This window comes from Salvelinus namaycush, chromosome 15 (assembly GCF_016432855.1).
Source record: "Salvelinus namaycush isolate Seneca chromosome 15, SaNama_1.0, whole genome shotgun sequence".
NCBI lineage: Eukaryota > Metazoa > Chordata > Actinopteri > Salmoniformes > Salmonidae > Salvelinus > Salvelinus namaycush.
The window spans coordinates 3,787,144-3,814,988 of NC_052321.1; the positions used below are offsets into that span (position 1 = coordinate 3,787,144).

The window sequence follows — 27,845 nt, forward strand, 5'->3', positions numbered from 1 at the left end:
GGTTCTTCTATTGCTCCGGTGTCTACATGACAGCCGTTTAGGATTGCACGTACAGTCAACAGAAAGGAACACCATGGCGAGAAACCGTAAAGACAGAGACAGCTGGGGTGAGTGGTTCATAATTATGAAGACAACTGAATTGGTCATCTGTATACCGCATAATAAGGGGTTCACTAGGCTACGGAGAGTCTCAGCAATGCAGCTGAAGGGGTGTTTGTGCACGAATCATGATGTAGCAGTCGTTGTCATATTTGCATGTTGTTGTCAGAACAAATCGTTATTATATATATCTATTAAATTCTCAACCACAGCAGAAACGCTGGCCTGGACCAGACCCAACCAAGCTCCACTGATAAACTAATATAAACCCAAGCCAAGCGTCTACTAGATTCACTCTACAGGCCAGTGCAGCGTCTGTCTAAGCATCCCGATCCACTCACCCTTTGGAATTATTCTGGCATAGAATAACGAAAGACAGCAGTACAAACACAACTCTAGAATTAACCAGTACTGGGTAATTAAATACCTGTCAAGGCGATGCTACAGGCTATAGGGGGTATGGGTGGACCTGAAGAAAACAGATTACATCGTCCTTACCGTTACATTTCACTCACAGCGATCGACATGTATTTCTGTGTTTTTCTATTGGTGTTTTTCTCATATCTGTTTGATAAACACAAATTGTGCCATGTCATTTGGGTCTGTTATCACATAGTAAAAATTAGCTTGTTATAACTATCGTCATTAGACAGACTAAATGCTGTCAGGCGTTCAACATAACGTAGCATATTACGATAGCTAAGAAGACTGGGTTGGAAACCATAGGGTGGAATGAAATGCTATTGCTTATTATCAAAGAGAACTGAGCAACCATAAGCGTTGACCCAGTTACATTTACCGTAGAGTAGACCTAGACTGTTTACATACCCTACATTACTCATCTCATATGTATATACTGTACTCGATACCATCTACTGCATCTTGCCTATGCCGTTCTGTACCATCACTCATTCATATATCTTTATGTACATATTCTTTATCCCTTTACACTTGTGTGTGTATAAGGTAGTTGTTGTGGAATTGTTAGGTTAGATTACTCGTTGGTTATTACTGCATTGTCGGAACTAGAAGCACAAGCATTTCGCTACACTCACATCTGCTAACCATATGTGTATGTGACAAATTTGATTTGATTTGATTTGATTTGCCTCTGGCTCTACTGATGTCTGAAGCTGCTCTGGAGCAGGAGGTGCAAGAAGCAGCTAGTCTGGAGGTTGGGTTTGTATCCCAAACGGCACCCTGTTCCCTATGTAGCGCGCTACTTTTGACCAGGGTCCATAAGGCTAGTATGTAATGTAGTGCACTTCTTTTGACCATGGATAAGGGCCCAAATGGCAACATATTTCCCTGTGGGCCCTGGTCGAAAGTAATGGACTACAAAGGGAATAGGGTCCCTGGTCAAAAGTGGTGCACTACATAGGGAATAGGGTCCCTGGTCAAAAGTAGTGCACTACATAGGAAATAGGGTGTCATTTGGGCCCTTATCCATGGTCAAAAGTAGTGCACTACATTACATACTAGCCCTATGGACCCTGGTCAAAAGTAGTGCACTACATAGGAAATAGCTATTTGGGATGTAGTGTTGGGTTCCAGAGTGGCGCAGCGGTCTAAGGCACTGCATCTCAGTGCTTCGAGGCGTCACTACAGACCCTGGTTTGATTCCAGGCTGTATCACAACCGGCCGTGATTGGGAGTCCCGTAGGGCGGCGCACAATTGGCCCAGCGTCGTCCGGGTTTGGATTTGGTCGGGGTAGGTCGTCATTGTAAAATAAGAATTTATTCTTAACTGACTTGACTAGCTAAATAAAGGTTAAATAAATTTAAAAAAATAACATTTATGCGGAGAGAACAAGTTTGTCAGTTATTTTCAGACAGGCATCGTTGCTATGGCCTTTTTGTTAGTGAGAATAAATACATGCCCCAGTCAAGTCCAGACCTGAGAAACATTGCAGGAGACGACTGTTTAAATTATTAACTGTATTCTGCACCCTGTTCCCTATGTAGTGCACTACCTTTGACCAGGGTCCAACAGGGCTAGTATGTAACGTAGTGCACTTCATAGGGAATAGGGTGCCATTTGGGACACGCATTGCTATGTTTGTTATGTCATACAAATCTCTCATCTCTTACGTCATCTGATCTTACAAATGCAGAATTAGAGCTTGGAGTGGTTGTGGGTGATGATATCCTTAGATTGTTGTCAGAGAGAGAGAAGACGTGTTCTATCTATCAACCCTTCTCTGTGTTAGCAGCCAGCTAACCTGTTCATGCTAACCCAAGACATTACTTCGAGGAAGGAACATGATTGGCTATTGTCAACCATACACACCGATGGACAGCCACCAACACCGGGACTCTATGTCCCTCAGTCTTCTCCCTGTTAGTACACTAGACTAGCTAGGATTTTGCAGCCTACACAACCACCAGGCCTCTGGAGACTGTGGAGAGGCGGGCAGATTAGAGACTGTGGAGTGGCAGGCAGATTGGAGACTGTGGAGAGGCGGGTAGATTGGAGACTGTGGAGAGGCGGGCAGATTGGAGACTGTGGAGAGGCAGGCAGATTGGAGACTGTGGAGAGGCAGGCATATTGGAGACTGTGGAGTGGCGGGTAGATTGGAGACTGTGGAGAGGCGGGTAGATTGGAGACTGTGGAGAGGCAAGCAGTTTGGAGACTGTGGAGTGGCAGGCAGATTGGAGACTGTGGAGAGGCGGGTAGATTGGAGACTGTGGAGAGGCAAGCAGTTTGGAGACTGTGGAGTGGCAGGCAGATTGGAGACTGTGGAGAGGCGGGTAGATTGGAGACTGTGGAGAGGCGGGTAGATTGGAGACTGTGGAGAGGCAGGCAGATTGGAGACTGTGGAGAGGCAGGCATATTGGAGACTGTGGAGTGGCGGGCAGATTAGAGACTGTGGAGTGGCAGGCAGATTAGAGACTGTGGAGTGGCAGGCAGATTGGAGACTGTGGAGAGGCGGGTAGATTGGAGACTGTGGAGAGGCGGGTAGATTGGAGACTGTGGAGAGGCAGGCAGATTAGAGACTGTGGAGTGGCAGGCAGATTGGAGACTGTGGAGTGGCGGGCAGATTAGAGACTGTGGAGAGGCAGGCAGATTGGAGACTGTGGAGAGGCAGGCAGATTGGAGACTGTGGAGTTGCAGGCAGATTGGAGACCTCGGAGAGGCGGGCAGATTGGAGACTGTGGAGAGGCGGGCAGATTGGAGACTGTGGAGAGGCAAGCAGTTTGGAGACTGTGGAGAGGCGGGTAGATTGGAGACTGTGGAGAGGCGGGCAGATTGGAGACTGTGGAGAGGCGGGCAGATTGGAGACTGTGGAGAGGCAGGCAGATTGGAGACTGTGGAGTTGCAGGCAGATTGGAGACCTCGGAGAGGCGGGCAGATTGGAGACTGTGGAGAGGCGGGCCTCTGGAGACTATGGAGAGGCAGGCAGATTGGAGACTGGAGAGGCAGGCAGATTAGAGACTATGGAGAGGCGGGCAGATTAGAGACTGTGGAGAGGCAGGTAGATTGGAGACTATGGAGAGGCAGGCAGATTGGAGACTGGAGAGGCAGGCAGATTAGAGACTATGGAGAGGCAGGCAGATTGGAGACTATGGAGAGGCAGGTAGATTGGAGACTATGGAGAGGCGGGCCTCTGGAGACTATGGAGAGGCGGGCCTCTGGAGACTATGGAGAGGCAGGCAGATCGTAGGCAGACTGAGTCACTGCCTTCCCGGAAAGGAAAGCTTCTCTCTCTCTCTCTCTCTCTCAGTCCAAATGCACATGGGCTGCATCCCAAATAGCACTATATTCCCTCTGTAGTGCACTACTTGTGACCAAGGCACATGGGGCTCTAGTCAAATGTAGTGTACGATGTAAGGAAGAGGGTGCCTTTTGGGAAACAGCCTATATGGGATGAGATGATATCGATGTGTTAACCACCGGATAGACAGCTATTATGGTATTAAGAAGCCTCTAACACGGCCTGTCATTACTAAAAGTGGTCATTTCCGTATTTGAATTACATTCGCACACAGTATACTGTGAATGGTGTATTGTTTGGGTTGAGTTTCCTGCTGTAAATCAGTTCAAATAAAATTAGACTGTGTCTGTAAAGTATCAAATTATCAATGTTGTACACTTTGATGGCAACCTCTTTGCAGCTTATTCTTTCTCTGTTTATAGGACATAAAGTGTTTCTCCATTTCCCCTATACCTCAGAGGAAGGCATCGGGTGCCTAATGTTGATTGGTCAATCGATAACTGGGGGTATTATAGAGTGTGCAGTTATGTCAGAAATGGTATTCTATTTCCTGTAGGGCGCTATCAGGTTTGAAGGTAAGACCCAGATGCAGACTGTGTCAGAGTAACAATGTTTATTACAGCAACAGGGGCAAGAAAACGACAGGTCAAGGCAGGCAGGGGTCGATAACCAGAGTAGTGGGGCAAAGGTACAGGACGGCAGGCAGGGGTCGATAACCAGAGTAGTGGGGCAAAGGTACAGGACGGCAGGCAGGGGTCGATAACCAGAGTAGTGGGGGAAAGGTACAGGACGGCAGGCAGGGGTCAATAACCAGAGTAGTGGGGCAAAGGTACAGGACGGCAGGCAGGGGTCGATAACCAGAGTAGTGGGGCAAAGGTACAGGACGGCAGGCAGGGGTCGATAACCAGAGTAGTGGGGCAAAGGTACAGGACGGCAGGCAGGGGTCGATAACCAGAGTAGTGGGGCAAAGGTACAGGACGGCAGGCAGGGGTCGATAACCAGAGTAGTGGGGCAAAGGTACAGGACGGCAGGCAGGGGTCGATAACCAGAGTAGTGGGGCAAAGGTACAGGACGGCAGGCAGGGGTCAATAACCAGAGTAGTGGGGCAAAGGTACAGGATGGCAGGCAGGGGTCAATAACCAGAGTAGTGGGGCAAAGGTACAGGACGGCAGGCAGGGGTCGATAACCAGAGTAGTGGGGCAAAGGTACAGGACGGCAGGCAGGGGTCGATAACCAGAGTAGTGGGGCAAAGGTACAGGACGGCAGGCAGGGGTCGATAACCAGAGTAGTGGGGCAAAGGTACAGGACGGCAGGCAGGGGTCAATAACCAGAGTAGTGGGGCAAAGGTACAGGACGGCAGGCAGGGGTCGATAACCAGAGTAGTGGGGCAAAGGTACAGGACGGCAGGCAGGGGTCGATAACCAGAGTAGTGGGGCAAAGGTACAGGACGGCAGGCAGGGGTCGATAACCAGAGTAGTGGGGCAAAGGTACAGGACGGCAGGCAGGGGTCGATAACCAGAGCAGTGGGGGAAAGGTACAGGACGGCAGGCAGGGTTCGATAACCAGAGTAGTGGGGGAAAGGTACAGGACGGCAGGCAGGGTTCGATAACCAGAGTAGTGGGGCAAAGGTACAGGACGGCAGGCAGGGTTCGATAACCAGAGTAGTGGGGGAAAGGTAGAGGACGGCAGGCAGGGTTCGATAACCAGAGTAGTGGGGGAAAGGTACAGGACGGCAGGCAGGGGTCGATAACCAGAGTAGTGGGGCAAAGGTACAGGACGGCAGGCAGGGGTCGATAACCAGAGTAGTGGGGGAAAGGTACAGGACGGCAGGCAGGCTCAGTGTCAGGCAAGCGGGCTCAGAGACAGGACAGGCAAGGGTCAAAACCAGGAGGGCGAGGAAAAAGCGAGACTGGGGAGCAGCATGCGTTGAGACGAAAACCACTGGTTGACTTGACAAACAAAACAAACTGGCAACAGACAAACAGAGAACACAGGTATAAATACACAGGGGATAATGGGGAAGATGGGCGACACCTGGAGGGGGGTGGAGACAATCCCAAAGACAGGGGAAACAGATCAGGGTGTGACAGGGCACAACAACTGACCAGAGCATCCTAAATGGCACCACATACAGTAGGGCTCTGGTCAAGACTTGTTCACTATACAGGGAATAGACAGCCATTTCAGCTGAACTTGGGAACGTTACAAACATAGGATGTGCAATATTCTTTCATTTTTACATTCCCTCCCCCATCATGTGACATCCCACATCATGTGACATCCCCCATCATGTGACAGGGTCCTTCACAGACAAAGCCACCTACGACTGGAGCTCGGAGGAGGAGGAGCCTGATGGAAGTGCGCGGCCCATCCAGGTGCTGGTTGTCAAGGACGACCACACCTTCGAGCTGGACGAGGCGGCGCTGAGCCGGATCCTATTGGCCGAAGAGGTCCAGAACAGGGAAGTGGTGGCCATATCTGTGGCCGGGGCGTTCCGCAAGGGCAAGTCCTTCCTCATGGACTTCATGCTGCGTTACATGTACAGCCAGGTGAGTTCAAAGGTCATGCTTGTGTAAATGATGGGGGATTGGTAACCTCACTCCAGGTACTGGTTGGTCGGCCCAATTGAGGTAGTATGTACATGAATGTATAGTTAAAGTGATAATGCATATATGAACAGAGAGAAGCAGCAGCTTTTTTGGGTGGTGCAGTTGGCTAAGACGTTTGGGTGGTGAAGCTGGCTAAGATGTGTGGGTGGATCAGCTGGCTAAGACGTTTGGGTGGCGCAGCTGGCTAAGATGTGTGGGTGGATCAGCTGGCTAAGACGTTTGGGTGGCGCAGCTGGCTAAGACATTTGGGTGGAGCAGCTGGCTAAGACGTTTGGGTGGATCAGCTGGCTAAGACGTTTGGGTGGTCACATGTGTTTGTGAGATAGTGGTTCTAAGCTCCAGACCTAGTGTGAGCTGGTGATGCAGGAAGTGGTATTGTTCAGCGAACACAGTGATGTCATGACTGGCATTGGTTCATGTCCCTTTGACCCGGTTAGGACCCATCTCTCAGCATGAAAGCGACATGCTGTAAACTTTCCATCAGCGTCCTGCAGTGACATAATGTGATGATTAAGATTATCGGATGATGTGTGATTTAGGTTAGGGAGTATTGGTGCCCAGAAGCATTTAACTGTGCTGTCTTTCCCTGCATTATGTCTCTGAATTCACTCATCTGTTTATATATCATTGTCTGGCCTGTATCTATGTATTGACTCATGCTGAGCTATATCATTGGCTGGCCTGTATCTATGTATTGACTCATGCTGGGCTATATCATTGGCTGGCCTGTATCTATGTATTGACTCATGCTGGGCTATATCTGTGTCCATACTCCCCAGGCATCTGAAGAGTGGCTGGGGGAGTCAGAGGAGCCTCTGACAGGGTTCTCCTGGAGGGGTGGATCTGAGAGAGAGACCACCGGGATTCAGATCTGGAGCCAAGTCTTTCTGGTGGACAAGCCAGATGGACGCAAGGTACCAGAGTCTGACCTTTGACCTGTTGTCCCTGTTGGGTTGCGTACCAAATGGCACCCTAGAGCCCTATTCCCTATGTAGTGCACTACTTTAGACCAGAGCCCTATTCCCTATGTAGTGCACTACGCTCTGGTCTAAAGTAGTGCAGAGCGTAGTGCACTACTTTTTTTTAAATATATATATTTAAAAAAAAAAGAATTATCCCATTTTCTCCCCAATTTTCGTGGTATCCAATCGCTTGTAATTACTATCTTGTCTCATCGCTACACAACTCCCGTACGGGCTCGGGAGAGACGAAGGTCGAAAGCCATGCGTCCTCCGAAGCACAACCCAACCAAGCCGCACTGCTTCTTAACACAGCGCGCCTCCAACCCGGAAGCCAGCCGCACCAATGTCTCGGAGTAAACACCGTGTACCTGGCCCCCTTGGTTAGGGCGCACTGCGCCCGGCCCGCCACAGGAGTCGCTGGAGCGCGATGAGACAAGGATATCCCTACCGGCCAAACCCTCCCTAACCCGGACGACGCTATGCCAATTGTGCGTCGCCCCACGGACCTCCCGGTCGCGGCCGGCTGCGACAGAGCCTGGGCGCGAACCCAGAGACTCTGGTGGCGCAGCTAGCACTGCGATGCAGTGCCCTAGACCACTGCGCCACCCGGGAGGCCCCCTGTAGTGCACTACTTTTGACCAGAGCCCTATTCCCTATGTAGTGCACTACTTTAGACCAGAACGTAGTGCACTACTTTTGACCAGAGCCCTATTCCCTATGTAGTGCACTACTTTAGACCAGAGCCCTATTCCCTATATAGTGCACTACTTTAGACCAGGGCCCTATTCCCTATATAGTGCACTACTTTTGACCAGAGCCCTATTCCCTATGTAGTACACTACTTTAGACCAGAGCGTAGTGCACTACTTTTGACCAGAGCCCTATTCCCTATGTAGTGCACTACTTTTGACCAGAGCCCTATTCCCTATGTAGTGCACTACTTTTGACCAGAGCCCTATTCCCTATGTAGTGCACTACTTTTGACCAGAGCCCTATTCCCTATGTAGTGCACTACTTTTGACCAGAGCCCTATTCCCTATGTAGTGCACTACATTAGACCAGAGCGTAGTGCACTACTTTTGACCAGAGCCCTATTCCCTATGTAGTCCGCTACCTTTAACCAGAGCCCTATTCCCTATGTAGTCCGCTACCTTTAACCAGAGCCCTATTCCCTATGTAGTGCGCTACCTTTAACCAGAGCCCTATTCCCTATGTAGTGCACTACTTTTAACCAGAGCCCTATTCCCTATGTAGTGCACTACTTTTGACCAGAGCCCTATGGGTAGATCCTGTATGACGACTACATTTAAAGGCCCAATCTGTGATAATTTTTTCCCCCAGATGTTTTTTCATCATGTAAATGTATCATACAGACTGTTGTATTACATGACGAGGTAACTATCAAAGTAAAGGAAACACCTGGGTAAACGAGGGCTCTGGCGGCTCTGTTATGGTGCAGGGGGTTGCATTTTCCTGCCATGGTTTACGGTCCTCTCAGCACCTTAAGAGGACAAGGTAAACACCAATTAAAAAGGCCTACACAGCCATTCTGAGTGATCACCTTTCAACCTATGGGGAATCATTTCTATCCAGATGGGAGTGGTCTCTTTCAGGATGACAAACGCCCCCATCCTCACGGCCACGAGTGGTTACTGAATGGTTTGATGAGCATGGAAAAAATATGTAAACCATATGCGATTTAATTTTTCGTGGAAGAATGGTGTCGCATCCTTCCTATAGAGTTCCAGACACTTGTAGAATCTATACCAAGGCGCATTGAAGCTGTTCTTGGGACTCGTGGTGGCCCAATACCCTATTAAGCCACTTTATATGTGTGTGTGTGTGTGTGTGTGTGTGTGTGTGTGTGTGTGTGTGTGTGTGTGTGTGTGTGTGTGTGTGTGTGTGTGTGTGTGTGTGTGTGTGTGTGTGTGTGTGTGTTCTTTATTTTTGGGCAGTTACCTGTACACACCAATTTATTCTTAAAGAATATCACTTACGAATTCCTCGTGAGCTCTGTGAAACTGTAACGACGTTAACAGTGTTGAATGAAGACTTACAGCCTGTTCTCCTGTCTCGTCCCTCAGGTGGCCGTTCTACTGATGGATACCCAGGGCACGTTTGACAGCCAGTCGACGTTGAGGGACTCAGCCACTGTGTTCGCACTAAGCACCATGATCAGCTCCATGCAGGTACAATAGCTCTTGCCTTAATAACCCCACTGTATTTGAACATAAATAATGAATTTGCTTTAGAGACCTTGACGAGGGTAGATCTTCTCTGCTATCCAGGATTACCTTTGTGGCAACAACAACAACAACAACAACAAAAATACGTTTTTTTTTTAATGTAGAAAATGTAATAATTTACAAACACTTGTATGTTATATTATTATTATTATTATAGATGATGATATATTTCCCAGGTGTACAACATCTCCCAGAATGTCCAGGAGGATGATCTTCAACACTTACAGGTACAGTAGACGAATTGATTACATTATCTACAGTATCACTGAGGTCTTTTACTGTTGAGACATTCAGATAGATGATGACCCCCCCCCCCCCCCCCCCCCCCCCCCACACAGAAATTCACTTTATTCACAAATTCCTGATTGTGATCGATGTTGAATTTGTCTTTTCCTGTTTTGTAGCTCTTCACTGAGTATGGCAGACTGGCCATGGAGGAGACGTTCCTTAAACCATTCCAGGTAGGACATTTCCCTTCCTGTTATTCCGTTCTAGCCTTGTGCAACCGGACCATAGACTTAGATAGACAGCTCTATTGCCCCAACGCCTGTTTTATGCACGGGCAGCGCCATTTAAGACTTTCACCAGTTTGAAGTAATCAACTGAGTGGGACTTCCTATGGATTAAGAAAGAATCACATCAGGAGGGATCAGCCAATGAATGTAGCTCCTGCGCAAACATTCCATAACTGTAGGAGGAAGTAAAATCACCAACCTTGGTTTTATACCTGTTCAGGCAACACCCTCCAGGGGGCAGTATGCACCTTTTCAGTTTGTTTACTGACTCATACAAGTAGTAGAAGAAGAAATTGACTACTTTAAAATTGAGAATTCCCCTAATGGCTCTGCCCATGCTGTCACAGAAGCCATTATCACACAGATGCAAAGAAATGCCCTCTATCTACCTCTATGAACCAGACTGACTGCTGTAAAACAGAATTGTGAGCGTACACAATAAGGCTAATTGGGGCGGCAGGTAGCCTAGTAGTTAGAGAGTTGGGCTAGTAACCGAAAGGTTGCTGGATCGAATCCCTGAGCCGACAAGGTAAAAATCTGTCGTGCTACCCCTGAACAAGGCAGATAACCCACTGTTCCTAGGCTGTCATTCTGACTTGCCTACTTAAATAAATAAAAATATTTTTAAAAGAATTCAGTTTACCAGAGCAGGAACTATTTACAGTGCCTTCAGAAAGTATTCATACCCCTTGGCTTATTCCACATTTTGTTGTGTTACAGCCTGAATTCAAAATTGGTGAAATTGTTTTTATCTCTCATCCATCTACAGTACAAAGTTAAAACATATTTTTAGAACTTTTGCTAATTTATTGAAAATTAAATAAGGAAATATCTCATTTATAGTGCAAAAAACGAAAACGGGTTTTGAGAAATGTTTGCAAATGTATTAAAAATAAAAAAAACTGAATTACGTAAGTATTCAGACCCACATTTTTACTCTTGAACGTATTTAGGCTTGACATGACAAAAGGGTTGAATACTTATTGACTCAAGACATTTCAGCTTTTCATTTTTAATTAATGTGTAAACATTTCTTCAAAATATAATTCCACTTTGACATTATGGGGTATTGTGTGTAGGGCCAGTGACACAATCTCAATTTAATCCATTTTTTTGTTGTTGGAAAAAACCAAGGGGTGTGAACACTTTCTGAAGGGCGCTGTACATCCTCTCTACTTTAATAACGTCTCGCTGTCACAAACTTGCCTTGCTACTACTACCTTGTTTACTTTTATACACTTCACTCTCTGTTAGTCAGCACCTCGACATACATGTTTTGGGGTACTCTACATCAGCTCATGCTGTTTACTTCCTACTGCGTGGTAACCTCCTACTGCGTGGTAACTTCCTACTACGTGGTAACTTCCTACTGCGTGGTAACTTCCTACTGGGTGGTAACTTCCTACTGCGTGGTAACCTCCTACTTGTGTGGTAACTTCCTACTGCGTGGTAACTTCCTACTGTGTGGTAACTTCCTACTGCGTGGTAACCTCCTACTGCGTGGTAACCTCCTACTGCGTGGTAACTTCCTACTGCGTGGTAACTTCCTACTGCGTGGTAACTTAGTTGAACCTGTGTGTCGTTTCAGTCCATGATATTCCTAGTCCGGGATTGGAGTTTCCCTTACGAGTTTGGCTACGGACAGGAAGGAGGCATGAAGTTCCTGGAGAAGAGGCTCAAGGTCAGAGGTCACAGATGATTATCGTGGTTCATCTAAAGATAACGACAACAACAACAAGTTATATTAACAGTTTGTCATTCATCGAAACTAAAAGGGATGCTATTTATTCTACATCATCATGTAAACTGTAATAATAATAATATTATAAGCAGACGCTTTCATCCAAAGAAACGTACAGATCCCTGTGATCCTCTGCAGGAATGGATCTCACAGCCTCGGCATCAGTAGTAACAACACTGTTACCAACTGTGGTTGTGTCTCTGTCTGTGGTTGTGTCTCTGTCTGTGTTTGTCTGTGTCCGTCTGTGTCCGTGTCTGTATCTGTGTCTTTCTGGGGTTGGTCTGTGGTTGTGTCTCTGTCTGTGTCCGTCTGTGTCCGTGTCTTTCTGGGGTTGGTCTGTGGTTGTGGCTGTGTCTGTGGTTGTGTATATGTCTGTGTTTGTCTGTGTCCGTCTGTGTCTGTGTCTTTGGTTGTATCTGTGTCTTTCTGGGGTTGGTCTGTGGTTGATGCGTGTCTGTGGTTGTGTCGGTGGCTGTGCATGTCTGTGGTTGTGTGTGTGTGTGTGTGTCTGTGGTTGGGCTGTGGCCGTGTGTGTCTGTGGTTGTACGTGTCTGTGGCTGTCTGTCTGTGGTTGGCCGGTGGTTGTACGTGTCTGTGGTTGTGTGTGTGTCTGTCTGTGGTCGGTCTGTGGTCGTACGTGTCTGTGGTTGTGTGTGTGTGTGTGTGTGTGTGGTTGTCTGTCTGTGGTTGGTCTGTGGTCGTACGTGTCTGTGGTTGTGTATTGTGTTGTGTATGTCTGTGTTGTAGATCTCTGAGAATCAACACGAGGAGCTGCAGAACGTTCGTAAACACATCCACTCCTGCTTCACCAACATTTCCTGCTTCCTGATGCCCCACCCCGGACTCAAAGTGGCCACCAACCCTAACTTCGACGGCAGACTCAAAGGTAGACTACGTCATGATCACCCAGTCTTAATACACACAGCAGTTTCTTTCCTACAAAATATACAGTAACTGTCTGATCAAATTCCATATAATAGAAATGGTCAAGGAATTATGAAATTGTCACACCATGACAAGAAGGACACCAGTAGGTTTTTTCTATAGGGCTCCTATTCCTCTCCCTAACCTGTGTGCAGAGGGTCGCTGGTTCACGCCCAGCTCAGGGTCATCAGCACTACTGTTGCATAACGACCCTTGTAATCTTCTCCCTAACCCGTGTGCAGAGATCGATCGTGAGTTCATCAACAACCTGCAGATCCTGGTCCCGTGGCTGCTGAGTCCCAAGAACCTGGATGTCAAGGAGATCAACGGCAGCAACATCACCTGCAGAGGCCTGCTGGAGTACTTCAAGGTTAGAGACAGAGATTTTGATTGAAGAGATGATACTGTATGTAGCTACATCTATATGATACTGTCTATACCTACATCCATATGATGAAGTATGTTTTGTTAAGACATATTCAAATGTATAGTACCTGTCAAAAGTTTGGTACTCATTTAAGTTTAAAAAAAACTATTTTCTACATTCTAGGAATAATAGTGAAGACATCAAAACTATGAAATAACACATATGGAATCATGTAGTAACCAAAAAAAAGTGTTAAACAAATCAAAATATATTTGAGATTTGAGATTCTTCAAAGTAGCCACCCGTTGCCTTGATGACAGCTTTGCACTCTCTTGGCATTCTCTCTACCAGCTGCACTTGGAATGCTTGGAATTTCATAGTTATTTCATTGGTCAGCAGCATACCACCCTGCATCCCACTGGTGGCTTGCTTCTGAAGCTAAGCAGGGTTGGTCCCTGTATGAGACCAGATGCTACTGGAAGTGGTGTTGGAGGGCCAGTTGGAAGCACCGTTTCCTCAGACCTAAAAAAAATTATATCCCAGGGCAGTGATTGGGGACATTGCCCTGTGTAGGGTGCTGTCTTTCGTAGGATATTAACCCCAGTGTCCTGGCTAAATTCACAATCTGGTCTTCATATTGTGGCCACATAATCATCCCCAGCTTACAATTGACTCATTCATCCCCTGTAACTATATCCCAGGTTGTTGCTGTAAATGAGAACTTACCTGGTAAAATAAAAAAGGCTTTTCCAACAGTCTTGAGGGAGTTCCCACATATGCTGAGCACTTGTTGGCTGCTTTTCCTTCACTCAGCAGGCCAACTCATCCCAAATAGCCCCTTCACAGCCTGGAGATGTGTTTCGGGTCATTGTCCTGTTGAAAAACAAATGATCGTCCCACTAAGCGCAAACCAGATGGGATGGCGTATCGCTGCAGAATGCTGTGGTAGCCATGCTGGTTAAGTGTGCCTTGAATTGTAAATAAGTTACTGACAGTGTCACCAGCAAAGCAACCCCACACCATCACACCTCCTCCTCCATGCTTCACAGTGGGAACCACACATGCAGAGAATATCTGTTCACCTACTCTGCGTCTCACAAAGACATGGCGGTTGGAACCAAAAATCTCAAATTTGTACTCATCCGACCAAAGGACAGATTTCCACCGGTCTAATGTCCATTGCTCATGTTTCTTGGCCCAAGCAAGTCTCTTCTTCTTATTGGTGTCCGTTAGTAGTGGTTTCTTTGCAGCAATTTGACCATGAAAGCCTGATTCACGCAGTCTCCTCTGAACAGTTGATGTTGAGATGTGTCTGTTACTTGAACTCTGTGAAGCATTTATTTGGGCTGCAATCTGAGTCTGGTAACTCTAATGAACTTATCCTCTGCAGCAGAGGTAACTCTGGGTCTTCCTTTCCATTCTGAGTCTGGTAACTCTAATGAACTTATCCTCTGCAGCAGAGGTAACTCTGGGTCTTCCTTTCCATTCTGAGTCTGGTAACTCTAATGAACTTATCCTCTGCAGCAGAGGTAACTCTGGGTCTTCCTTTCCATTCTGAGTCTGGTAACTCTAATGAACTTATCCTCTGCAGCAGAGGTAACTCTGGGTCTTCCTTTCCATTCTGAGTCTGGTAACTCTAATGAACTTATCCTCTGCAGCAGAGGTAACTCTGGGTCTTCCTTTCCATTCTGAGGCTGGTAACTCTAATGAACTTATCCTCTGCAGCAGAGGTAACTCTAGGTCTTCCTTTCCTGTAGCTGTCCTCATAAGAGCCAGTTTCATCATAGCGCTTGATGGTTTTTGCGACTGCACTTGAAGAAATGTTCAAAGTTCTTGAAATGTTCCGGATTGACTGACCTTCATGTCTTAAAGTAATGATGGACTGCCGTTTTTCTCTGCTTATTTGAGCTGTTCTTGCCATAATATGGGCTTGGCCTTTTAACAAATAGGTCTATATTCTGTATACCACCCTTGTCACAACACAACTTATTGGCTAAACGCATTAAGAAGGAAAGAAATTCCACAAATTAACTTTTAAGAAGGCACACCTGTTAATTGAAATGCATTCCAGGTGACTACCTCATGAAGCAGGTTGAGAGAGTTCCAAGAGTGTGCAAAGCTGTCGCCAAGGCAAAGGGTGGCTACTTTGAAGAATCTCAAATATAAAATATATTTGGATTTGTTTAACACAATTCTTTGGTTACTACATGATTCCATGTGTGTTATTTCATAGTTTTGATGTCTTCACTATTATTCAACAATGTAGAAAATAGTAAAAATAAAGAAAACCCCTTGAATGAGTAGGTGTTCTAAAACTTTTGACTGGTACTGTAGGTGTTTGGTGACATTATCTTTTTTCTTTCAGGCATACATCAAAATCTACCAGGGTGAGGAGCTGCCACACCCTAAGTCCATGCTGCAGGTATACAATTACCTCCTTGTCTTATAGCTTATAGTGTTATGCCTTTCAGTGGCCTTGTGGTTAGAATGTCTGCCCTGAGATTGGAAAGTTCGGAGTACAGACCCCTGCCGAGTCATACCAAATACTGAGTCATATTAAGGACAAAAAATGGGGCATAATGCGTCTCTGCTTGGCACTCACAGTTGTGGTCAGTAGTTGTGGTCAGTAATTGTGTGGTTGTGCTCAGTAGTTTTGACCGGTAGTGGTGGTTGGTAGTGGCAAGTAGTTATGGCCAGCAGTTGTGTGGTTGTTGTCAGTATTTTTTTGATTGTGGTCAGTAATTGTGGTCACTAGTTGTGGTCAGTATTTGTGGTCAGTATTTGTATGGTTGTGGTCACTAGTTGTGTAGTTGTGGTCACTAGTTGTGTAGTTGTGGTCAGTAGTTGTGGTCACTAGTTGTGTAGTTGTGGTCACTAGTTGTGTAGTTGTGGTCACTAGTTGTGGTCACTAGTTGTATAGTTGTGGTCACTAGTTGTATGGTTGTGGTCACTAGTTGTATGGTTGTGGTCACTAGTTGTATGGTTGTGGTCACTAGTTGTATGGTTGTGGTCAGTAGTTGTATGGTTGTGGTCAGTAGTTGTAGTTGGTAATTGTGTGATTGTGGTCAGTAGCTGTGGTCAGTAGTTGTGTGGTCACGTATTGTGTGGTTATGTGGTTCAGTAGTTGTGGTCAGCAATTGTGTGGTTGTGGTCACTAGTTGTATGGTTGTGGTCACTAGTTGTATCGTTGTGGTCACTAGTTGTATGGTTGTGGTCACTAGTTGTATGGTTGTGGTCACTAGTTGTATGGTTGTGGTCAGTAGTTGTATGGTTGTGGTCAGTAGTTGTAGTTGGTAATTGTGTGATTGTGGTCAGTAGCTGTGGTCAGTAGTTGTGTGGTCACGTATTGTGTGGTTATGTGGTTCAGTAGTTGTAGTCAGCAATTGTGTGGTTGTGGTCACTAGTTGTATGGTTGTGGTCAGTAGTTGTATGGTCGTGGTCATTAGTTGTGTGGTTGTGGTCAGTAGTTGTATGGTTGTGGTCAGTAGTTGTATGGTTGTGGTCAGTAGTTGTATGGTTGTGGTCAGTAGTTGTATGGTTGTGGTCAGTAGTTGTGTGGTTGTGGTCAGTAGTTGTATAGTTGTGGTCAGTAGTTGTGTGGTTGTGATCAGTAGTTGTAGTTGTGGTTTAGTAGTGGTCAGTAGTTGTGTGGTCAGCAATTGTTTGGTTGTGGTCGGTAGTTGTGTGGTTGTGGTCAGTCGTTTTGTGGTTGTGGTCAGTAATTCTGGGCAGTGGTTGTGGTCAGTAGTTGTGTGGTTGTGGTCAGTAGTTGTAGTTGTGGTGTAGTAGTGGTCAGTAGTTGTGTGGTCAGCAATTGTTTGGTTGTGGTCAGTAGTTGTGTGGTTGTGGTCAGTACTTGTGTGGTTCAGTAGTTGTGCCTGACTAACCGGTGTCTGTATGTAGCCTCGCTACTGTATATAGCCTCGCTACTGTATATCGCCTCGCTACTGTTTTTCACTGTCTTTTTACTGTTGTTTATCCTTTTCTGTAATTTACTTACCCATTGTTCACCTAATACCTTTTTTGCACTATTGGTTAGAGCCTGTAAGTAAGCATTTCGGTGTTGTATTCGGCGCACATCTTTAATTTGATTTGTGTGGTCAGTAGTTTTGTGGTCAGTAGTGAACTTCAAAACGTGATGTAGTTTTATTGGAATTTGCAGCTGTTGTTGGTAAGCAATGAGTCTGCTATCTTCTGACATGACTTTCTGCATCCTTAATGAAAGCATTTGATGGGTTACTAAAACAACTATATCTAATGATTGGTAGAAGCTATTCCTATTTTCATATTTAAAAAGCAGAGAAGTAGAGGAAGATTTCACAAGTTTTTGTCTGACTTTTTGGAGGAAGGGGTCAAACCGGCTGTTTGGAAAACGTTGAGAACACTTTTCTTAATGCAGCTACTGAAACACCTGTATCATTAGATCCATAGCATGTATTTTAAATCCGTGAACAGATTTTAAAAGCAGAGAAGTAGACGGAGATGTCATACCCTCTAACTGTGGTAGAAAATGTGGTAAAAATGTAAATTGTTTATAAAAAATTACAGAAAAGGATTATTGATGCTGTTACTAAAACAGCTGTTACTTTTATCGGAATAACATATTTTGACAGAGTGAATAGAAGTATAATGACAGATATAATGACAGAGTGAAAAGAAGGAAGCCCGTACAGAATAAAAACATTCCCAAATAATTTTCAATAAGGCATTAAAGTAAAACTGCAAAAATATCGTCTAAGAAATCCAACTTTATGTCCTGAATACAAAGCGTTATGTTTGGGGAAAATCCAACACAACACATCACTGAGTACCACTCTTCATATTTTCAAGCATGATGGTGGCTGCATCATGTTATGGGTATGCTTGTCATCGGCAAAGACTAGGGAGTTTTTTAGGATAAAAATAAACGTAATAGAGCTAAACACAGGCAAAATCCTCGAGGAAAACCTGGTTCAGTCCGCTTTCCAACAGACACTGGGAGACAAATTCACCTTTCAGCAGGACAATAACCTAAAACACAAGGCCAAATATACACTGGAGTTGCTTACCAAGACGACATTGAATGTTCATGAGTGTCCTAGTTACAGTTTTGACTTAAATCGGCTTGAAACTTTATGGCAAGTCTTGAAAACGGCTGTCTAGCAATGAACAACAACCAACTTGACAGAGCTTGAAGAATTACAATAATAATAATGTGCTAATATTGTACAATCTAGGTGTGCAAAGCTCTTAGAGACTTACCCAGAAAGACTCACAGCTGTAATCGCTCTTAGAGATTTACCCAGAAAGACTCACAGCTGTAATCGCTCTTAGAGATTTAGCCAGAAAGACTAACAGCTGTAATCGCTCTTAGAGATTTACCCAGAAAGACTAACAGCTGTAATCGCTCTTAGAGACTTACCCAGAAAGACTCACAGCTGTAATCGCTCTTAGAGACTTACCCAGAAAGACTCACAGCTGTAATCGCTCTTAGAGACTTACCCAGAAAGACTCACAGCTGTAATCGCTCTTAGAGACTTACCCAGAAAGACTCACAGCTGTAATCGCTCTTAGAGACTTACCCAGAAAGACTCACAGCTGTAATCGCTCTTAGAGACTTACCCAGAAAGACTCACAGCTGTAATCGCTCTTAGAGACTTACCCAGAAAGACTCACAGCTGTAATCGCTCTTAGAGACCTGCCCAGAAAGACTCACAGCTGTAATCGCTCTTAGAGACTTACCCAGAAAGACTCACAGCTGTAATCGCTCTTAGAGACTTACCCAGAAAGACTCACAGCTGTAATCGCTCTTAGAGACTTACCCAGAAAGACTCACAACTGTAATCACTACCAAAGGTGATTCTAATATGTAGCAAATCCAAATCCAAATCACATTTTATTGGTCACACACATATTTAGCAGATGTTAATGCGGGTGTAGCGAAATGCTTGTGTTCCTAGCTCCAACAGTGCAGTAGTATCAAAAAAGGATTAACAACAATACACACAAATCTAAAAGTAAAATAATTGGAATTAAGAAATATATAAATATTAGATTGAGCAATGTCGGAGTGGCGTTGACTAAAAATACAGTAGAATAGAATACAGTATGTACATATGACATGTGTAAAGTAGTATGTAACATAATTTAAACATTATTAAAGTGACTAGTGTTCCATTATTAAAGTGACTAGTGTTCCATTATTAAAGTGACTAGTGTTCCATTATTAAAGTGGCTAGTGATTCCAAGTCTATGTATATAGAACAGCAGGGATGTGAATACTAATGTAAAGTATTTAATTTTCAATGAATGTAATCCATTTTGAATTCAAGTTGTTACACAACAAAATGTGGAACAAGGAAAGGGTTAACATCATGTCCAGTAGGTGTTTATTTAACCAGGTAAATGTGGAACAAGGAAAGGGTTAGCATCATGTCCAGTAGGTGTTTATTTAACCAGGTAAATGTGGAACAAGGAAAGGGTTAGCATCATGTCCAGTAGGTGTTTATTTAACCAGGTAAATGTGGAACAAGGAAAGGGTTAGCATCATGTCCAGTAGGTGTTTATTTAACCAGGTAAATGTGGAACAAGGAAAGGGTTAGCATCATGTCCAGTAGGTGTTTATTTAACCAGGTAAATGTGGAACAAGGAAAGGGTTAGCATCATGTCCAGTAGGTGTTTATTTAACCAGGTAAATGTAGAACAAGGAAAGGGTTAACATCATGTCCAGTAGGTGTTTATTTAACCAGGTAAATGTGGAACAAGGAAAGGGTTAACATCATGTCCAGTAGGTGTTTATTTAACCAGGTAAGTTGACTGACAACACATTCTCATTTACAGCAACGACCTGGGGAATAGTTATAGGGGAGAGGAATGAGCCAATTGGAAGCTGGGGATGATTAGGTGACCGGGATGGTATGAAGGCCAGATTGGGAATTTAGCCAGGACACCGAGGTTAGAGTCAAACCAACAGTGGGATGCAGGGTGGTATGCTGCTGGTACTTGAACATCAAGCTGCCTCGCACTACAGAAACAGGAGATAGACCCCTGTTCCTATGAGCCGTTCTCATCAAGCTGCCTCACACTACAGAAACAGGAGATAGACCCCTGTTCCTATGAGCCGTTCTCATCATGCTGCCTCGCACTACAGAAACAGGAGATAGACCCCTGCTCCTATGAGCCGTTCTCATCAAGCTGCCTCGCACTACAGAAACAGGAGATAGACCCCTGCTCCTATGAGCCGTTCTCATCAAGCTGCCTCACACTACAGAAACAGGAGATAGACCCCTGCTCCTATGAGCCGTTCTCATCATGCTGCCTCACACTACAGAAACAGGAGATAGACCCCTGTTCCTATGAGCCGTTCCAAGCCAAGGCTTATATATATATTCCTGATGAAGATATAACATGTGTTCTGTTTTGTTCTCTTTCCTCAGGCCACAGCAGAGGCCAACAACCTGGCAGCAGTGGCAGCAGCCAGGGACCTGTACAACAAGAAGATGGAGCAGGTACTGAAGAAGGCATGGTTGTTTCAATACTTGCCTCCAATTCTAATGCTGCTGCCTTCCTGAGACCTACTGAGAGCTACTGGTGTCCCTCCCGGATCCAGAAATGTTTTTGATTCCCCCCCCCTGGCCAATAGTCGTCGTCCCCACGGCCAATAGTCCCCCCCAGCCAATAGTCGTCATCGTTGTCCCCCCCGGCCAACAGTTGTCCCCCCCCCGCCACCAATAGTTGTTGTCCCGGCCAATAGTCGGCGTCGTCATTTCCCCCCCCAATAGTCGTTTCCCCCGGCCAATAGTCGTTTCCCCCGGCCAATAGTCGTTTCCCCCGGCCAATAGTCGTTTCCCCCGGCCAATAGTCATTCCCCCCCGGCCAATAGTCATTCCCCCCCGGCCAATAGTCATTCCCCCCCGGCCAATAGTCATTCCCCCCCGGCCAATAGTCATTCCCCCCGGCCAATAGCCATTCCCCCCCGGCCAATAGTCATTCCCCCCGGCCAATAGTCATTCCCCCCGGCCAATAGTCATTCCCCCCCGGCCAATAGTCATTCCCCCCCGGCCAATAGTCATTCCCCCCCGGCCAATAGTCATTCCCCCCCGGCCAATAGTCATTCCCCCCGGGCCAATAGTCGTTCTCCTGAAGAGTGAATACTCTTTTTCAGACGGTTTTTCAAACCTCTCCCCAGCCGTTCCATGTATTGGATCAATTCCAGAGCTAGAACACCTGATTCAACTTGTCAACTAATCATCAAACCCTTGACTAGGTTAACCAGGTGAGCTAGTTCAGGGCTACAATACAATTGTGAAATGTCTGGGGGTCCTGAGGAGAGGATTGAGAACCACGTAGCTAAACATATTGCTTTAGCTCATTACAGCCGTTCCATGTATTGGATCTCTTCCTAGCACGCGTGACTCAACTTGTCAACGGCTCATCAAGCCCTTGAATAGTTGAATCAGGTGTTCAGGGCTACAGCAATGTTGTGAAACGTCTGGGGTTCCCCAAGGAGATGTTTAAGAACCACTGCTCTATTATCACACTATGGTGAAGGTATCTAATAACCCTCCCTGCCTCTCCAGGTGTGTGGTGGGGACCGGCCCTTCCTGGCTCCGGCAGAGCTCCAGGCCAGACAGAGTGACATCAGAGAGGAAGCCCTCCAGGTGTTCCGAGGGGTCAAGAAGATGGGAGGGGAGGAGTTCAGTCGACGCTACCTGCTACAGCTGGAGGGAGAAGTACGTCACCGCTGTCTCCCCGCTCGGGAAACCAATATCTTTCTTAACCATTAGCCCAATTCGGGAAATTCCCTCTTGGGTCGAGAGTCAGGTGACACTGATTTTCAAGTCTCAAAGAAGTAAGGCTACCTCATCACGAGAGTGTATGTCTGAATCACCTCTGCTTCATTCACCATTTCAAACAATCAACCTGAATACATAAACATTGAGGGGCGGTTTCCCGGACACAGATTAAGCCTAATCCTGGACTAAGGACTATGCTTAATCTGTGCCCTGAACCCGCCCGTTAAATACATATTTGGCAAGCCAGCTAGCACGTAACGTTCTGAGAACCATATTTTTCTTAGAGCTTGGTGAAAGCATGGTTGTCCTATGGATATTTGTTGCAAGATACCCAGTTATATTCTGTTCTCAGCAGCAACAAAACTCTCTCTATCCTCTAATCTTTTTAAGTGTGTTCAAGTGCGTTGGTCACACCTCATCTTAATGAGTGCTTGTTTTCCTTTGAAATGGGGTCTGTTTGAATAGACTAAAATTTGTATGAATAAGAAAAAGATTGCAAGCTAGCTCCATCCTGGTGGCGCAGAGGACTCATTCCATGGATAGAGAACAGAAGATCATAGTCTTGAATCTCACTGACGCCATGCCACAATAAAAAATAAATGTGTTTTAATGTTTTATCTGTGCTTGGAGTTTAAATCAGTTAACCTACGCTAGCAGTGTTATTAAAAGTTCTCAGAACATTATTTAACTATCTTCTCAGAACGTTAATAAAACCTCCCAGGAAAACGTTCAGGGAACCATAGTAAAACGTGCTCAGAACCTCCCTGGAAACATAGTAAAACGTTCTCAGAACCTTCCTGGAAACATAGTAAAACGTTCTCAGAACCTCCCTGGAAACATAGTAAAACGTTGTCAGAACCTCCCTGGAACCATAGTAAAACGTTCTCAGAACCTCCCTGGAACCATAGAAAATTGTTCTCAGAACCTCCCTGCAACCTAAAAATGTATGTTCCCAGAACAGGCGAAGTTTTCACTACCGTTCTCAGAATGTTTAAAAAACGTTCAGTTTTACCCGTCAGGCAACGTCTTTCGTTCCAAGAACCAATGAGAAACCAAAAACGTACGTTCCTACAACTTCCAAGGAACCAAATGTGCTAGTTGGGAAGTGGAACCAATCACCTTAACTAGGGTTGCTTTCCCAGAATTCCCAGGTTTTCCAGACATCCTGGTTGAAGGATTGCAGATTTTCCTGCTTATTCCCTCCTGATTCCTGGATTTCTGGAAAAACATGAACATTTACTCTAATTTTGCAACCCTAAACATAACCAACCTTGTTTCAGGTGGACGAGGTGTTCGTTCAGTACATCAAGCACAACGACTCCAAGAACATATTCCACGCCGCCCGCACCCCGGCCACGCTGTTCGTGGTCATCTTCAGCATGTACGTGGTGGCGGGCATCACAGGCTTCGTGGGGGTGGACATCATCGCCAGTGTGTGTAATATGATTCTGGGCCTGGCGCTGATCACCCTGTGTACCTGGGCTTACATACGCTACTCTGGGGAGTACCGAGAGCTGGGCCAGGTCATCGACCAGGTGGCTGGAGCCCTCTGGGACCAGGTAAGTCCCAGAACCTACTTTATGTATGACCAGGAGGAGTAGCGTGAAGTTGCGCCTAGACCCTGATCTTGGTTCAGTGTAGAAGTTTCCCCACTAATGGTTAAAGTTACAATTGGGGGAAAGGAAGCTGATCCTAGATCTGTACCAAGGGGAAAGTTCAGTGTGTCAAAAATGGATAAGGTGTCCATTTTAGGACATTGTCATTTTACTTCACCTCTAATTGAGTCGACCCGGTATTTTATTTCTGACCATGTACTCTACGGCATTACCTTATAAATGTGTACCTTAACCAAAAGAGTCTCACCATAACGGCGGCGCATTTTAGACTCCTAACCACTTTTTAAACATTGTGTGATTGGTTTGTACCATTGGATTAGTCTATTTCATCTGCATCCGTAGATACCAACAATTAGTCTATGTGATTACTGGTGGCTGAGCTAGACAGGTTTGTGTGACAAGGGCGGCTCCCGAAGGGCCTCGGGGGCCGGGTCTTTTTGCAGAAAAGTCGGTGGAGTCCGATTGGTTGGAGCTACAAATTATTATAACATTTCTATGAAACTCACAAGCTATACAAGAGTTGTTAGAAGGTAGGGGCTTCTTCAACATAGAAGATCATAGGAAATCCCAGGACATGGTGTCTATAATACTGTAAGGGCTTCTTCTACATAGAAGATCATAGGAAATCCCAGAACATAGTGTCTATAATACTGTAAGGGGCTTCTTCTACATAGAAGATCATAGGAAATCCCAGAACATAGCGTCTATAATACTGTAAGGGCTTCTTCTACATAGAAGATCATAGGAAATCCCAGAACATAGCGTCTATAATACTGTAAGGGGCTTCTTCTACATAGAAGATCATAGGAAATCCCAGAACATAGCGTCTATAATACTGTAAGGGCTTCTTCTACATAGAAGATCATAGGAAATCCCAGGACATAGTGTCTATAATACTGTAATAAGCTTACATTGTTGCTGTCACAAACTTCAAACAGTTGTCACTGACTAGTTGGATATTTATTTCCCACTGAGCAAACAATTTCTGTATGGGGAGGCAGCGTAGCCTAGTGGTTAGAGCGTTGGACTAGTAACCGAAAGGTTGCTAGATCGAATCCCCGAGCTGACAAGGTACAAAATCTGTCGTTCTGCCCCTGAACAAGGCAGTTAACCTACTGTTCCTAGGCCGTCATTGAAAATAAGAATTTGTTCTTAACTGACTTGCCTAGTTAAATAAAGTAAATATAAATTCATTTTTATCAGGATGTTGCTTTGGCGGACCTTATTTTATTGACATTTGTCAGTAAAACTCATGAAATCAACTGTTTATGTCAAATTGTTGTACTTGTAGCCCTGGTTGTCCTGGGATTTCTTTTAAACACTTCATTGTGAGGGTAAATATAAGGGCTGGACTTGCAGGGAATCGGGACATGGAAATCGGGACATGGTATCGGGACATGGTATCGGGACATGGGAATCGGGACATGGTGTCGGGACATGGGTGTCGGGACATGGGTGTCGGGACATGGGTGTCGGGACATGGGTGTCGGGACATCGGGACAGATACAGTTAAAGTGGTTCAAGATTTGGAGAGTCCTAGACCACAGGGTAACCTTGCCCTGAGACCAGGCTGTAGACTCTAAAAAGAGGTACCCAGAAATGTCTCAGGGAATACCCCAGTTTTACCTAGACCAGGGCTCTCTAACAGGTCGATAGATACCAGTAGCTCTCTGCCCACCTATGAGTAGCTCTGCCCACCTATGAGTAGCTCTCTGCCCACCTATGAGTAGCTCTCTGCCCACCTATGAGTAGCTCTCTGCCCACCTATGAGTAGCTCTCCGCCCACCTATGAGTAGCTCTCCGCCCACCTATGAGTAGCTCGCTGCCCACCTATGAGTAGCTCGCTGCCCACCTATGAGTAGCTCGCTGCCCACCTATGAGTAGCTCGCTGCCCACCTATGAGTAGCTCTCTGCCCACCTATGAGTAGCTCTCTGCCCACCTATGAGTAGCTCACTGCCTACCTATGAGTAGCTCACTGCCTACCTATGAGTAGCTCGCTGCCCACCTATGAGTAGCTCGCTGCCCACCTATGAGTAGCTCGCTGCCCACCTATGAGTAGCTCGCTGCCCACCTATGAGTAGCTCTCTGCCCACCTATGAGTAGCTCGCTACCCACCTATGAGTAGCTTGCCAAACAGTTCTGAAAGTACATGCAATGTTCACTTGTTCCACTGCAAACTGTCACTAACAACTTTCAGACTCTGCAAGCTCCCAGCTACTATCTAATCAACATTATCCCACCCCTGGTTAGCTTAAAAATACCAACTTAACACAATAACTGCCAATTCATTTCCAGGAATATTGCCCGTCTGTCTGTGTGGTGCGTGCGTTTGTCGATCACGCCGTGTGTAGTCATGTGATAACTGTCTTGTGGGTTGACAGAAATACTTTCCCCAACACTTTCTCAATTCAATGTTAACTACAAAGTAGGCTTACCTTACCTGTTTGCAAACTTTGCCACGGAATGAGCAGCAGCAGTACAGAACCATTGCTAGACTGGCAAATTACACGGCACATTCCTCACCTGCTAGATGCGCAATTATGGGGAATTACACAATGTGTTCGTTTTGTTCCAGACCAAAATGGTATTCTGCTGTGATTTAAGCATTGACATGAATTCAGAACATCCAATTTTGTTGTTTCTCTATGAATTATTGTAATTTTGAGGGAAAAAAATAAAAAAATTAACCTGAGAAAATATAATTTGGGGAAAAAAAATCTTTGATTTTATAGAGCCCCCTTAGAGTTGTTTATTAACCATTATTTGACCAGGTATATTTACAGAAAACACAGTGCACTACTTCCTCTTGTACACTAAGGACCAGGGGAAGAGTTGACAACATAGTGCACTACTTCCTCTTGTACACTAAGGACCAGGGAAGAGTTGACAACATAGTGCACTACTTCCTCTTGTACACTAAGGACCAGGGGAAGAGTTGACAACATAGTGCACTACTTTCTCTTATACACTAAGGACCCAGGGGAAGAGTTGACAACATAGTGCACTACTTCCTCTTGTATACTATGGATCAGGGGAATAGTTGACAACATAGTGCATTACTTCCTCTTGTACACTAAGGACCAGGGGAAGAGTTGACAACATAGTACACTAAGGACCAGGGAAGAGTTGACAACATAGTGCACTATTTCCTCTTGTACACTAAGGACCAGGGAAGAGTTGACAACATAGTGCACTACTTCCTCTTGTATACTATGGACCAGGGGAAGAGTTGACAACATAGTGCACTACTTCCTCTTGTACACTAAGGACCAGGGGAAGAGTTGACAACATAGTGCACTACTTCCTCTTGTACACTAAGGACCAGGGGAAGAGTTGACAACATAGTGCACTACTTCCTCTTGTACACTAAGGACCAGGGGAAGAGTTGACAACATAGTACACTAAGGACCAGGGAAGAGTTGACAACATAGTGCACTACTTCCTCTTGTACACTATGGATCAGGGGAAGAGTTGCAGGGAGGGGAGAATGTTCCTATTTGAAAGCTAGAGAAAAAACAGCAGTTAATTTTTTTAAAGTAGCTCTCATGGTAGAAAAGACCCCTGACCTAGAGACATGTATTTACAGAGCATCCAAACCACTAGGTGGCGACATACACCCAGATGACCGTGTTGAACAATACAACGTCTGGAAATGATCACAAAGTCTTTTTTAAAGTTTGAGTTTCTGAAGAGTTTCTGAAGGAAATAAATATTTATAACATGTTCATATTTATATTACACTTGATATTTTTTATTATTTGTCTAAGACTGTGTTTTTTTTCTTCTTTTCGCTCTATGTTTTGCAACAGGGAAGCACAAATGAGGTAAGTACACTGGGGGAGGAGTTGTGTCAGTGTAGGACTATGGTATGTTTTCCTAGCTATCTTTAGCATTCCAATAATGGTTAAAGTCCCAAATACACCCTCTTGCTCTGCTGTTGTTCAGGCTCTGTATAAGTCTACATTTGACCTAGGATGTACACTTTCTGTATTTCGCCATATTGCACATTTGAAACAAATGATCTTTAGCATTCTGACAATGGTTAATATGTAGAATTCCACCCCTTTTTTTTTAGCCAGATAGTGACGACCCCTCTCCTCTTTTCCCCTCTCCTCTCCTATTCGCATTTCCAGGCTCTATATAAGCTGTATACCGCTGCAGCCAGTCACAGGCACCTGTACCACCATGCGTTCCCTGGCCCTCAGGCCCCTGGAGAGACGAGCGAGACCCCTGAGGAACCCACCAGGAAGAGGAACTGACCTGGCGACCTGATTG

The 27,845-nt window shown here is 45.4% G+C and overlaps 1 protein-coding gene across 1 annotated transcript; it reads left to right on the top strand.

Moving 5' to 3' along the window:
* Positions 1-73: 73 nt before the first annotated feature.
* On the top strand, positions 74-27,829 carry atl1 (atlastin GTPase 1). The gene is made up of 15 exons (XM_039008786.1): positions 74-107; positions 6,114-6,364; positions 7,204-7,338; positions 9,471-9,575; positions 9,809-9,859; positions 10,037-10,093; positions 11,736-11,828; positions 12,636-12,774; positions 13,055-13,182; positions 15,545-15,601; positions 20,595-20,666; positions 21,738-21,890; positions 23,234-23,512; positions 27,380-27,394; positions 27,704-27,829. Exons 1-15 carry the CDS (start codon positions 74-76, stop codon positions 27,827-27,829), a joined length of 1,695 nt encoding a protein of 564 aa, XP_038864714.1.
* Positions 27,830-27,845: the final 16 nt, after the last annotated feature.

What these genes read in the sequence shown, in the direction of transcription:
- atl1 (XM_039008786.1), top strand. Translation starts at nt 74, where the DNA reads ATGGCGAGAAACCGTAAAGACAGAGACAGCTGGG. An exon ending in CCATGATCAGCTCCATGCAG is followed by an intron (nt 9,576 to 9,808) that starts GTACAATAGCTC and finishes TATATTTCCCAG; the next exon opens with GTGTACAACATCTCCCAGAA. An exon ending in ATGATCTTCAACACTTACAG is followed by an intron (nt 9,860 to 10,036) that starts GTACAGTAGACG and finishes CCTGTTTTGTAG; the next exon opens with CTCTTCACTGAGTATGGCAG.